The following is a 14,791-nucleotide window of genomic DNA, read 5'->3' as shown; positions in this document are numbered from 1 at the left end:
TAATTCTAGACTGCGAATACAGCAGTCCTCCCTTAGCAGCAGCAGCAGCAGCAGAATCAGTGCAGTGTATCAGTACTGTGTGGTATACGCCAGTCTATAATAGAAGACAGCGAAACAGTACACGCAGGTCCTCAGCATCGATGACACTTCGGCTCCCTCTCGCTCTGGTTCGTATTTATTAAGCTCGAATGACTGTCGGGTTATTCGGTGATACCGTCTGCTTTCATTACGCAGTTAGCTCCCGTACAGGTAAGTCCAGTGTGCATCTGCTGCACGATGAGTGATCGACGCCAAAATGGCGATCACACATTTGGCGACCGAGACAGGTTTTTATTGCTCCATTTGGGAGTAATAAATAAAGATAAAGATAAGGAACTAGATAAAAAGAAAATACCGGTATCACTCATCGTGTACGCAGTAACAAAAAGTGAAACGGTGTCATTTGTGAGGCAGTGATTTTGTGTCAGCCATTTAATTTCTTATCTTGAATATAAGTGAAATGAAATAGCTCGGGACGAGCATTATTAGAATGTGTTTGTGTGAGCTCGAGATGGGCATAATATAATAGTCAGCTTTTAAAATAGTTGAGTAAAGCAGCTCGGGACGAGCATAGAAGAACATCATAGCTCGGGACGAGCGCGAACATGATGTGGGAATGATCGAATCTCTTTTTTTGAGTTCGTGACGGGCCCTAGAGTACAATAGCTCGGGACGAGCGTGAGAGAGTGTAATTGCTCGGGACGAGCCGCGATCAGTTTTTTTTGTAAGCTCGGGACGAGCACAAAAGAAAACCATAGTTCGGGACGAGCACAAGAAAATGATAGCTCGGGACGAGCGGGAGGGGGAAGCGGAAAGTAAGATAGCTAAAGACGAGCAGCGATTGAAACTTTTTTTTTCTTTTTCGTTGAGCGAAGAATCGATGTGAAATAGCGCGGAACAGGTTCGATGTTAATGGCGCTCGTGAAAAGGAACCCTCGGGAGAATTTGTTTCTTTTTGTGTGTGATTGTAACTCGAAACAGGCACATGAGAGAATGGAAAAAAAAATTTAGATATTCTTTTTTTTCACTTTCCTTATACGTTATTGCAGCGAGAAAGGGATACGTGAACGAACCTATATGTTATAGTGATGAAACTTATTTTCGGATTTGTTTGTTTTGGTAATGCTATCGACATAGTTTATTTCATCACTGTCTTGCAAATGCCTCAACCTCGCTCATTATTGGCACGAATTCCTTTTTTTTCTTTAGTTTAGGAAAGTTTTAAGCGATTGAAGCATACAACAAAATCGACTGCAAAATGTATAGTCCGGGAAAATATGTTCGCGCTCCGGCTAATGAAGAGTTTACAGATAGCTCGGATGATGATCTCTCGTTAAGTCGGGGAAAATATGTTCGTGTTGCCGAGTCACACGATGAACATGTAGTTCAGGGTAATCTGTATAGTCATTATCAGACGGAAATCGATCCTGGTAATGAAAACATGGAATTGAGGAAAAGGGTGAGTGAGCTTGAGCAAGCCATTACTGAATTAGCACGTACCAACCAACTAAACAGGGAACAAAATTTGAGCATTGGAGTCATGAATGACAGACAGGACGCGGTTACCTCATCGACCAACAACAACTTACAAAACATAAGATGGGATAACATCAAACCGTTCCCAAAAGGCATACCGGCTAACAAAATGTGGGAAGCTTGGACGAAATATATTGAAAATTTTGAAATTGCAGCATCTTAATCCAATGCGCACGATCCGGTTAAGCGATCACAACTATTATTTCTTTCTATTGGTGACGAGCTTCAAGCTATAGTTCGTGCGGCTAAGCTTCGCCCTGTTACAGTCGATTCCGAATGCTACAAAGTTTTCGTGAAGAATGTCGAAGATTATTTAAAAGCAATGACCGATACTTCAGCAGAGCATGATGCATTCTCGGGTATGCGACAGGAGAATGGAGAGTCGGCTGTAAATTTCCATGCAAGATTAATGGAGAAAGTGTGGTTGTGCGGTTATAGTCTCTCCGACCAAGACCGATTCGTAAAAACACAACTTTTGAAGGGTCTGAAAAATCGCGAATTAGCTAAAACAGCACGAACATATGGTTATGACACAAATTTTATTGTGCAGTCGGCAACACGGGACGAGGCGTTTCAAGTTGATTCACTACCATTAGAAAGTACACATTTAGATTCAACAATGGCTATGGCGATTACACATGCGCAATCTCGTGACAGTGTACAACGCAAGCGTATGGCAGCAGATGAAAGAGAGTTTGATTCTAGGCGGAAACTGGCCCGTAGCACTGGACGAAATTGGGAAATTCCATCGACGCGTCGGCAGGAGCGATGTTCACGGTGTAATCGAGCAGCGCATAGTGACCGGTTGTGTCCAGCGCTGAGCAGAAACTGCAACGCTTGCGGTCTTCGAGGTCATTTCGCTGCAACATGTAGAAGAAGACGGGTTCGCATCGTAGAAGAGCATTCTGGATCTAGCTCTCAGAACAACAGTAACGTTCAGGTACAGATATAAAATATTTTTTTTTGTGATTTAATAGTTATGTTAGTAATAAATCGTATTGGTTTATACTTTTTTTTTATCTCTTCGTATTGCTATTATGACAACCCCTCTATCTTTGCATATATTTTTTTTTCAGAAAATCAACGCATTGTCTCTTAGAGATGTTTTGATTAGTTGCCGCGTAGGTTCATCAAGCGCCATAGAGTTTTTGGTTGATTCTGGGGCTGATGTTAATGTAATTGGTGGAGATGACTGGAGCACGCTTGAAGATCAATGTCGGTCGTGTATAGCTGATGTTGAGAGTATCGACATTCCTGGAAAAGAACTACATGGGTATGGGGCCGATACCCCAATGTTTATTGAACGTGCTTTCAGAGCCAAAATACAAGCTATAGGGCTCGAAAAACCGATCGTTACGGCCGATTTTTTGGTCGTCAAGGAGGGTCGTCGATCTTTACTTGGTAGAAGCACTGCTAGTGATATGGAGCTTTTGAAAATAGGCTTTGAAGTGAATACCTGTGAGAAATTAAAGCATATGCAAATATTTCCGAAGATGCCTGGTGTGAAAATTAAGTTTAGCATAGATAAAACGGTACCCCCCGAAAAGAATGCCTACTATAATGTTCCGGCGGCTTACCGCGAAGCAGCAAGAGATCGTCTGAAAGAAATGGAAAATCGCGGAATCATCGAAAAAGTCATTACTGCACCGGAGTGGATCAGTGGCATGTCTGCTGTTCCGAAAGGTAGGAACGACTTTCGCCTCGTTGTGAATATGCGGGCGCCTAACAAGGCTATAAAACGTCAATATTTTCGTTTGCCTGTCCTTGAGGAAATGAAAGTGAAGCTGCATGGTGCGAGATATGTCTCGAAATTCGATTTGTCCAGCGCTTACTATCATTTAGAACTGAGCAGTGAATCAAGGGATTTGACGACCTTCCTGGCCGAAAATGGGATGTATCGATTCACTCGGCTTATGTTTGGTGTGAACTGCGCTCCAGAAATCTTCCAGAGGGAAATTTCTAGAATTCTGGAAGGCATAGAAAACAAGATAGTGTATATCGATGATATACTTGTGTTTGCTGAAACACTAGAAAAGCTGCATTCGATAGTAGCTAAAGTGTTGCAAATATTGAAAGCGAACAATCTTACCCTCAACCTTGATAAATGCGAGTTCGACAAAACTCATATCACATTTATAGGTCACGAGTTGGATGAAAAGGGAATAAATATCGAGGAAACCAAAATAGAGGATATCAGAAAATTCCATCATCCTACATCAATATCAGAACTAAGAAGTTTTCTGGGTTTGGCGACTTTTGTGAGTCCGCATATAGCCAAATTTGCCGATATATCATCACCTTTGTGGTCTGTTGTTTCGTCAAAAACTTGGAGTTGGGGAAAAGAACAAAATGAAGCTTTCGAACTCCTTAAAGATCGCATTATACGTTGCACGGTAACACTTGGTTATTTTTCGAGGAACGACAGAACATATTTATACACGGACGCATCACCTGTGGCTTTGGGCGCCGTGCTTGTCCAGGAAGATACGAGAGGTGTCTCTCGAATAATCAGTTTCGCATCTAAAGCGTTAACTCCTACCGAAAAAAATACCCTCAGAATCAACGTGAAGCTCTAAGTGCTGTGTGGGCAGTCGAGCATTTCGGATACTACCTGTTGGGAGGACAGTTTACTCTACGAACTGATGCTAAGGGCATTACCTTTTTACTGAACAGGTCGCGCGAATCTACCAAAAGAGCCTTGACTAGAGCTGATGGATGGGTGCTAAGACTCAGTCCTTACCGGTACGACGTTGAGTTTGTGCGTGGTAGAGACAACCTGGCTGATCCGTCCTCCAGGTTATACGACGGGAATGATAATGCCTTTAATGAAAAGAGTAGTCCTTGGGAAATAGCTCACTTGCAGGCAAATAACGTAGAGTTCCTAATCGATGAAGAGATTAGGCAGGCTACTTCCAAGGACATTTTATTCCAACGCTTGATAGATTCGTTAGAGTCAGGAGATTGGCCGGATGAATTACGCAGATTTAAAACAATTTCTAATGATTTGTCCATCGAGAATGGCATCGTTGTAAAAAGTGGTTGTGCAGTGATTCCTGAACAACTAAGATCAAAAACTCTAGAGGTCGCTCATAAAGGTCATCCTTTAGCGGCAAAATTTAAAAGCATTTTGCGAACACGTGTGTGGTGGCCAGGGATGGCTAGAGATGCCGAGCGATGGGTGAAATCATGTGTTGTCTGTGAAATTAATGATAAACCGGAACGCCATACTCCTATGAGACGTACGTTTGCTCCTAAAGCCGTTTGGGAGACTATTGCTATTGACTTCAATGGACCTTATGCGAAGTTTGGCGGGATATCCATTCTAGTTTTAATTGATTTAAGATCTAGATATGCTTTCGCTCACCCTGTAAGATCCACTGCATTTGAACATACGAAAAAGATTTTAGACACCGTATTTGGATATGAAGGTTTTCCCAGATGTATTAAGACAGACAATGGGCCTCCTTTCAGCGGCAGCGAATATAAACAGTACTGTGCCGAACGCGGAATTAAAACAGTTTTTTCGACACCTTTCTTCCCTCAACAGAATGGCTTGGCGGAAAACTTCATGAAGGTTGTCAATAAGGCCATGTGTGCAGCAACATCGTCGGAGACTAGTTATTTAAAAGAGCTACGGGATGCCGTTCATGCATACAACCCTGGTTTTCATTCAGTTATTAAATTGCCGCCAGAAGAGATTATGAAGGGTCGAAAAGTTAGACGTGGTTTACCGTTACTGAAGTATAGAAAGTCGGTTATTGATGAACAGCTTATAGATACTAGAGATCGTGAGGGTAAGCTTGAGGGAAAGGTTAGGGAAGATAGACGACGAGGAGCGAAACCAAGTGCAATAGGACCAGGAGACACTGTGATTGTTGAGCGTTACCAGTCTAAAGGAAAGGGTGAATCAAGGTTCGGCACCAAAAAGTTCACGGTTTTGAAAGAAGATAACGGCAATTTATTGCTGACTGATGAAGAAGGGCATATAACAAAACGACATGTATCTCAAACGAGGAAAGTTGGTCAATGGAGGGATAACTCTGGTTCAAAAGTCGACATGCCGATAGAAGATAACTCATCTAACAGGTCTAAGAGAGTGCCGAAGGTCCCAAAATATTTGTCAGACTATGTTCAAACGTTAGGTGGGGATAAATCTAAATGATTACGGAATATGCAAAATAAATATATTAAAAAGGTATGTTTTTTTGAGTAAGTTGAAGTTTTTTTTTCTTTTTTGTTGAGAGAAGAGGAGAGATGTGTGGTATACGCCAGTCTATAATAGAAGACAGCGAAACAGTACACGCAGGTCCTCAGCATCGATGACACTTCGGCTCCCTCTCGCTCTGGTTCGTATTTATTAAGCTCGAATGACTGTCGGGTTATTCGGTGATACCGTCTGCTTTCATTACGCAGTTAGCTCCCGTACAGGTAAGTCCAGTGTGCATCTGCTGCACGATGAGTGATCGACGCCAAAATGGCGATCACACAAGTACCAGCATCGATAGCGGTGGATAGCAGTCACAGCCGTGGTAAGGCAACGAATAGCGCAGCGCGTCTCAGCATTGATGGCAGGGCCAGCTGATGCAGGGCAGCGGATACCAATGGCAACGGAAGCGTCCGCTGATGTGGCAACGGGGATAGCGCAGCGGTTGCAGTTGGTCTCAACATCAATATTAGCAGGGCCAGTTGATGCAGTGGGGCATTTTAATGAAATGCTGTCTCTGAGCGATAGCGGGCACACTAGTAAATGCATCCAATGAAAAGAACGTTCTGGAAAACTGGCTTTCAAAATACATGAGTCGTCTAGTTTTAAGTGTCAAGCTTTTCACTGTTTATTTTACCCCAAGGAATACTCTATTCGCACAAATTGAGTCAATATTTGCTCTTAAATCAATTTACACTTTCAAGAAATTTGGAACAGATATATATTTGGCTTCATCTCCGTGTCTCCTTTAGTCATGAGCACAACATCCGAAAAGCTTCCGTTATCAGCATAAAAATTAAGTTTTCGCATAATCAAAAATCAAAAATTATTAAGTCCAAATCATGAAAAGCAACTTACTATATTATCGAGAATGGCCAATCCGTGTTAAAGCGCAAAATTCGATTGATCTGACTGGCGTTAATATGATTGCTTCCCAAGCACAGTCGACAGAAACATAGACCTTGCAAATTGAATGTGCTGTTTGTCTGTATAAGAGAAAGGATGGGTAATATCGATCGAGATGGATATCGATAGTTATCGATCATTTACTACTACTATCGATAACTATCGAAGGGTTTTTCATCCCTATATAAGTGCCTGTTTAGGTCGAAGCCGCTTCTAATAGTTCTAGACAGCGACAACAGCAGTTCTCCCTTAGCAGCAGCAGTAGCAGTGCAGTGGATACCAGCGATATCGGATAGCGGCCACAGCTGCGGCATAGTAATGGATAGCGCACTAGTTGCAGCGGATCTCAATATCGATAGCAGCTGGGCCAGCTGATGTAGGGACAGCGGATACCAATACCAGCGTATAGCGGCCAAAACATTGGCATGGCTACGGATAGCGTAGCAGTTGCAGCGGGTATCAGCATCGATAACAGCTGATGCATTGAGGCAGTCTCTGCGCGAAAGCGGGCGTTAATACATTCAATGAATAGTTGACTCATTTTGACAACACATGAGCCGTCTAGTTTTGAGTGTTTATTCACTGTTTATTTTATCACAAGGAATACTTTATTCGCACTGTCAGTGATAACGCCAAGATGTGATCGGTATCTTACTCGATATTGAACAACAAATGAAAAAACGACTGAAACGCAAGCAGCCGAGTTATCTTTCTTGTAAAAGTATTCTACTTCATCCTTGCGGTCGTGGCTTTGCACACAACCCTCCCGTGATTTTTTTTGTTATACCGACGAATTGAAATCAATTTCAAAGGTAGAATTCGATTATGCGATTTTCAAAGTTTTTAAAATAACCTAAATTAATCCACCTAGCGGTCAGACCCAGCCTTTCTCATTCAAACTTTAATTTGTAAAAATAGATTTACATGAACGCTTCAATCCAATAAATGTATATTCACTCTTTAGGTTCTAAAATATTATAATATTATACATATAAAAATTTAGTCCGGTCTGTCTGTCTTTCTGTCTGGTCCATATAGGCTCGAAAACTAACGAACCAATCGACGTGAAAATTTGTATGTAGGGGTTTTTGGTGCCGATAAATGTTCCTATGATAGTTTGAGACCCCTCCCTCTTCTGGAAGGGAGGGGTCCCATACAAATGAAACATAAATTTCTGCACAACTCAAGAACAAACCAAGCAAATGAAACCGAATTTGGCATGTGGATGTTTTGAGGGGAAATAAATATGTCCATAATAGTTGCACGCCCCTCCCTTTTCTGGAAGGGAGGGGTTCCATACAAATGAAACACAAATTTCTGCACATCTCGAGACCTAATCAACTAAATGGAACAAAATTTGGCAGGTGAATGTTTTAAGTGGTGAAAAATATGTCCATAATGTTTTGACACCCTTCCTTTTTTTGGAAGGGAGGGGTGCCATACAAATATAACACAAATTTCTGCACATCTCGAGAACTAACCGAGTGAATGGAACCAAATTTAGCATGTGAATGTTATAAGGGGTAACAAATATGTCCACAATGGTTCGACACCCCCCCTTTTTCTGGAAGGGAAGGGTTTCATACAAATGAAATACAAATCTCTGCACATCTCAAGAGCTAACCAACTAAATGGAACCAAATTTGGCAGGTGAATGTTTTTGGAGGTAACAAATATGTGCATAATGATTTGACACCCCTTTTTCTTCTATAAGGTTGGGGTCCCATACAAATGAAACACAATTTTCGCACAGCTCAAGAACCAATCAAGAAAATACAACCAAATTTGTTTGTGAATGTTTTTAGAAGTAACAAATATGTCCATAATGGTTCGACGCCCCTCGCTCTTCTTGAAGCACATGTTTCTGCACAAATTTCTGTACATCTCGCGAACTAATCAACTAAATGGAATTATATTTGGCAGGTGAATGTTTTTAGTGGCAACAAATATGTTCCACACCCCTTTTTCTTCTATAAGGTTGGGGTCCCATACAAATGAAACACAAATTTCGCACAGCTCAAGAACCAATCAAGAAAATACAACCAAATTTGTTATGTGAATGTTTTTAGAAGTAACAAATATGTCCATAATGGTTCGACGCCCCTCGCTCTTCTGGAGGCACATGTTTCTGCACAAATTTCTGTACATCTCGCGAACTAATCAACTAAATGGAATTATATTTGGCAGGTGAATGTTTTTAGTGGTAACAAATATGTTCCATAATCGACCTCAGGCAACATTTTGGATCATAAGATGGCAACTTCCGGTTGCTGGAAAAAGCCAAAAATGGCCGATTTCCACCCAATATAATAATATCCGGATTTAGAATGATACACAGGAGCTAAAATCAACCACAGATACCAATTTGAATTCTAAGTTGGCGACTTCCGGTTTCTGAAAAACCGCTGAAAATGACCAAATACCACCCAATTTGAGTGTTTCTTTAGCCAGTATGACGTTCAAAATCCAGAAATTGCCTCTAAATGCCATTATGAAAACCAAAATGGCAACTTCCGGGTTCGGAAGAACAGCGGCTAATGACCAAATACCACCCAAAATGGGTATTTCCGGTGTCAGATTGATGCCAGAAAATCTGCTGAAAACTACCGAATACCACCCAATATGAATATATTCAGAATTAAGGCGATGTACAGAAGCCAAAAGTCGAGGATGTTGTCATTTCGATTAAACCAATCATTTCAAACGATTTGTTATTTGACTTTGATCTTATCCTATGGCCGATTCCTTGTGAATTTGCAGACTTTAAACACATCGCAAGGAATCAATGAATTTCGAACGTTCAAATAGTACGACACCACATTTAAATTATGTTGAGGCCACATATATTGATCAAAGCAGGTATAGTTTTAAATAGTCTTTGAATTTCTTTTCTTTCCATAACTTTTGAACCACAAATTAATTTGTTATGAAGGTTGTTATTTGTATGTTTGAGAGATGACTCGTTCGTATACTAGTGTCATATGTTCAAATAAGTCATGTAATCTTTGAGATAATAGACTTTCGTTGTTTTATTAACAATTTAATACATAACGGTTGCTCAAGTTCGATTATAATCTAGTGAAAAGGGAACGTATAGGGCAGTCAATTGTCGAAACCACGTGTTCACCAATAATTCATCTGTTAACCCCTAACTAGCCCGCTCATCTAATAATAATATTGATCAAATCGGTTGTGTAGTTTCTGAGATAATGAAGTTTCGTGATTTTCACATTTCGGTACATTACAGACGAAGTTGCAGTCCGATTACAGTAAAATTCAATAGGGTGTTATGAGGCAGCTAGACTTATTAATTGACACTAATTTTGTAGAAATCGGGTCAGCCATCTTTGAGAAAAGTGAGTGAGTTCAAGTAGTCTTCGGAATATGTTCCTTTGCATAGCTGGATTTCACATTTTTAAACATAAAAGGCAAAGTAATAGTCCGATTGTAAAACAAATCAATAGGGTCTCATGGGGCAACTAGACCTTCCATTTGACATTGATTTTATGCAAATCGGTCCAGCCGTCTCTGAGAAACATGAGTGAGATTAAACAGTCTTCAGAACACGTTTCTTTTCATAACTTTTGAACCACAATTCAATCTTTATAAAACTCAAAAGTTAAGGGTTTTTCAGGTAGCCCGTTCATTTGAAACCAATTTTGTTCAAATCGGTTGTGTAGTTATCGAGATAATGATGTTTCATGATTTTTACATTTGCGATTAATTTCATGAAAATCGGTCCAGCCATCTCTGAGAAAAGTGAGTGAGAATAAAAATCTGCACATACACACACACACACACACACACACACACACACACACACACACACACACACACACACACACAGACACACACATACACACACACATACAGAAAATGCTCAGCTCGTCGAGCTGAGTTGAGTGATATATGCCATTCGGCCCTTTGGAGCACTTTTATACTTTCGGTTTTGCAAGTGATTGCTATACCTTTCTAGGAGAAAGGCAAAAACATCAGAATTATGTAAGTATCGATGAAGTAGAAGTGGAATGTGGCTTGAACGAAGCGCGAAAATCGACATATTTGTCAGGATTTCAATTGGGTTGTTTAGCTATTCACGGATTTCTGATTTTTATATATCAGTTAAAAGAGTGTAATTTTCTGAGCAAAACGAGATTTAAAAAAAATTATCATTGTCCTTCGATTTTTAAATGAAGATTGAAAAATCACCCTAAATCGCTACAATGACAGTTTGCTCATATACCAACTGTCATTGTAGCGATTAGGAGTAGATTTCGAGCAGTTTTAATTCGTGATTTAAAAATCGAAGAACAACGATAGAAAATTTTTGAAAATGTTTTGCTTAGAAAATGCAGCTCTTCCAGATGACATAAAAAACTGTTATAGCTAAACAACCCAATTAAATGTTCGTAAAACAAATTGCAAAGAGGTGCGATTTCACCGATCCTGTTGTAAAATTGGCAGCTTCAAGTAATCTTAAATCGTTCGTGAAGTTGGAAAATTTAAACGATTTGATGCGACAATTCCCCAAATTCGTAAGCTAATGATCTCAATTTTAAAAGCTGAAAGCTACGTTGCCGATCAAGGAGAAGATACTAATATTAAATTAACGAGAACTTTAAAAAATAAATTTAACAAAAACCTGTATAAACATTACGTAAAGAAGAATGAATTTGTTTGAATATGTTCTGCAAGTAAAAATTTTTCCATCCAACATTTTGAGTTTGCTCGATACAGATTTTTAATACAGATTTTTTGGCCTGAGATACAGATATGCTTTCAAATAAAAATACAGATATAAATGTGGCAACCCTGTTCTGGAGATATGACCGGAACAAGTTCCGGTAATATAAATAATAGACATGATCGAAGCAGGGGTGGCATTGCTGCCAATTTTGCTTTAAGCTCAAAAGGAGCTGTCATTGTCATTTGTCCTTCGGCTCATCTAACCCACAAAGTCGAAAAAAGAAGAAAAACGAAGCATAACGCTCACCAGCTATCATTTAGTTTTGTTCGAGTTACTCGAAACGAAATGCGCAATGCCACCCCAGCTTTTTACGCGGTTTTTTTACGCGGCTTTTTTTTACGCGGATTCCGGAATTTACGCGTTTTTTTACGCGGATTCCGGAATTCACGCGGTTTTTTACGCGGCACGTATCCCCCGCTTAAAAAGCGACTTTAGTGTATATATATTGTATGTTTCCATTAACTGTAGAATACTGTAGACAACCTGACGTAGAAACCGGTGCCGGAGTACCCTTTGACAAAAAAAATCGTGATTAAGATGTCTAGTGGAATTTTACAACAAAACTTGTTTTGCATTCCTTTACTTTCATCAAACTGTTTTTAACATGCATATCAGACTTTGTTATATAATAGCTTATATTTTTATTCACTTAAGGTGCCGCCACACGGGCGCTAATTCCCTTAGTTCCTAAGTCATAGTTGATTGTAAAAAGCATTTTTTTTTTTTCATCATAACGCGGGATTGTACTGTCATAGCTTTTGACATAGAGACCCTGAACTACTCCGTCATGCCCGAATAGTTCATAGCCTACTATTCAGTGATGAAAAAATGCTTTTTACAATCAACTAAGACTTAAGCCTGTAGTACACTCTTTGTCTAATGGTCAAATATTTGACCTTCTGACATAATGGTCAAATTTATTCGACATCATGGTTGTTGTTCGCCCCATATTAAAATTGGAGAATGACAAACAATTATCTTTGACCAAATTTTTATCTGTCAAAAAGTGCCAAATATTTGACGCTTGGTCAAATAGTGTAATACAGGCTTTAGAAACTAAGGGAATTAGCGTCCGTATGGCGGCACCTTTACACATTGAATTATTCGACTCAGGATCATAGAAGCAGAAGTTTTAAAAATTTTGTTTTTCAAAACATTTTTAATAACAACTGAACGTTTATTTGTTAAAATGTTTGTAGTCTAACCTTATAATATTTTTACCACAGGGCCTTATAGTCGTAGCCACTCAGCCCTTACAAAAGAACCGTCCCTGACGGACAGTTCGGAAGAAAGAAGAAGAAAGAAGAAGAAGAACCTTTTAATAATCATCAGTAATCTAAGCAAAAGGCCGACGTTTCATTGAAAAAGAGATATCTTAGACGCGGCATTTGGCGCAAACTATCGTATGATAACATAGGCACATTGTATTGAACTGCCGGTACCCGGATAACTGTCCCATAATGAAAAACAACATGTTGAGAATACGGCGATTTAATATAATCCGTGAATTTTCGGATTTCCAGCAAATACATCCAGAACCAATGACCATAACAGTTTCATGGCACCACAAGTTTATCGTTGAGAACTAAAAACCATGGATGGAATTGGTTTTACGTTATATAACTTGAAAAAAAGACAAAATGGGACAAAATATGCGGGTACATTTCAAAAATACTCGCATGTTTTGTCCCATCACATATAAATTCAACCAGCAACCGGCAGTATCATTGGCAACGTAGATTGTACTACAGCAAAACAACATTAGTCTAGTTAATTGAATGACATACTTCTATATGCCTAAAATAATCCGATATACACTAATCTGGAGCAAAATTATATGTTTACAGTTTGTACCACTATGCAGTGGGACTGTAATGCGGGTACTTTCAATATGGGACAAAAACAACTTGGTATTTTTTCCATGTTTTTCCATACAAAAGTATCAATTTTAATTTTTTTCCAGAAAATATGATAACAATTAAGTCGATTCCAGATGATAACTCAAAAGTGACCAAAATCAGTATGGGACAGTTATGCGGGTACCGGCAGTGAACATGTGGTTCAATTTACTTTTGCGCCCAAATTTAATCATAGCAATCGACTCACTCCTGGTGTTCGCTCATATAGGTGCACTCCGGCGTGATAAATATCACGTCGGAGTGTTGAATATAAAAGAGTAACCGGGGTTTTGCTTTTGCTAGTCGCGCACTCCGGCTGGAGCCGTGAGCTTTCAGGGGCTACACCAAAATGTGCGAATATGATTAGCTGCTCATGCTCCGGCAGGAGTGTGAAGAAGGTTTAATTTTCGCACTCCAATCGCAACACTGGTTGATAATTGATGAAATACTCTTTTAGAAAAGTTATTTTATTACAATAATAGAGCCGATACCCTATTATGAATCTTGTTATGAAATCTAGTCTAGAGTCTTGTTAGAAAGCGTTAATATTATGTTTTTTCTTATATGTAATGAAACAAGAGATGAATTAGGCTAAATAATCCCCTCTTTCACCATTCCAATAAGAAACAATCTGATTTAGGTACAACTGTTGTGAATTCTGATCGCGCTGTCTTTCAGGCTGTTTTTGTTGGAAATGTAGAATAGCTGTAATTTTTTTTATTACGTTATAAGCGAGTTGATTTGAATAAACGTCGCTAGTATTTCAGTATCATTTGGATTTAAGTTACGTGAAATTCAGTGGTGAGCACCATTCCGCTAATTCGCTACTTAGCGACGCTAAAATTCAGTTAGCGATTTAGCGATTTCGCTAATTTTTGAGCTGGTTAGCGAAACTGTTAGCGTCGCTAAAATTTTGGCATTCGAAACGCTAATCGCTAATTCGCTAAATTTTGTGGAGAAGCGACAATAGAAATATTTAGAAAAACTGTGAATTGCTGATGGCGTACGTAAATTGCTTCGAAAGATGAACATACTTTACTGCGAAAGTTACTTTTGTCAGTTTTTTACCCTAGAATGGAGTTCCAGTTATCGTACAAGCCACAGGAGCATTTTGAAGAACAAGCACAATGTCTAGATTGAATTTTTGGCACACCAAGAACTTTGGTAAATTGCAATGCGCTTGAAATTATGACAACTTTGGTTCTACTTTTTCGATTCAGATAATAATTGAATTTTCATGAAAACATTCCTAAGAGTATCTATTTTCAATGCAAGCTAAATAACTTTTGTTATTCTTGTTTTTACAAAATCAAATATGAATACCGTTTCGTGAACCTCTTACTGTAAATAGCTTTAAAAAGTAATTGTTTTCGTTTGTTTAACCAAAACAGATCAAAGTGGTCCAAATCTTACAAAACACGAGCAATAAATATAGCGATATGACTATTTACATATTGAAAA

The 14,791-nt window shown here is 39.2% G+C and overlaps 1 protein-coding gene across 1 annotated transcript; it reads left to right on the top strand.

Annotated features, from left to right (window-relative positions):
* The first annotated feature begins 1,297 nt into the window (after positions 1-1,297).
* LOC129728846 (uncharacterized) lies at positions 1,298-5,737 on the top strand. Its single transcript, XM_055687312.1, has 5 exons — positions 1,298-1,498; positions 2,126-2,515; positions 2,652-3,968; positions 4,133-4,603; positions 5,123-5,737. The coding sequence occupies exons 1-5, from the start codon at positions 1,298-1,300 to the stop codon at positions 5,735-5,737; spliced, it is 2,994 nt and encodes a 997-aa protein (XP_055543287.1).
* The last annotated feature ends 9,054 nt before the right edge of the window (positions 5,738-14,791 follow it).

Source organism: Wyeomyia smithii, chromosome 3 (assembly GCF_029784165.1).
Source record: "Wyeomyia smithii strain HCP4-BCI-WySm-NY-G18 chromosome 3, ASM2978416v1, whole genome shotgun sequence".
NCBI lineage: Eukaryota > Metazoa > Arthropoda > Insecta > Diptera > Culicidae > Wyeomyia > Wyeomyia smithii.
The sequence above is the reverse complement of the archived record's forward strand: the minus strand, read 5'-3'. Positions and strand labels throughout refer to the sequence as shown.

Excerpts from the sequence above, each read along its gene's own strand:
- LOC129728846 (XM_055687312.1), top strand. The coding sequence starts at position 1,298 with ATGTATAGTCCGGGAAAATATGTTCGCGCTCCGGCTAATGAAGAGTTT. Across the intron at positions 1,499-2,125 it reads ACATGGAATTGAGGAAAAGG|TCGGCAACACGGGACGAGGC; the intron begins GTGAGTGAGCTT and ends TTTATTGTGCAG. Across the intron at positions 3,969-4,132 it reads ATCGCATTATACGTTGCACG|AATCAACGTGAAGCTCTAAG; the intron begins GTAACACTTGGT and ends AAATACCCTCAG.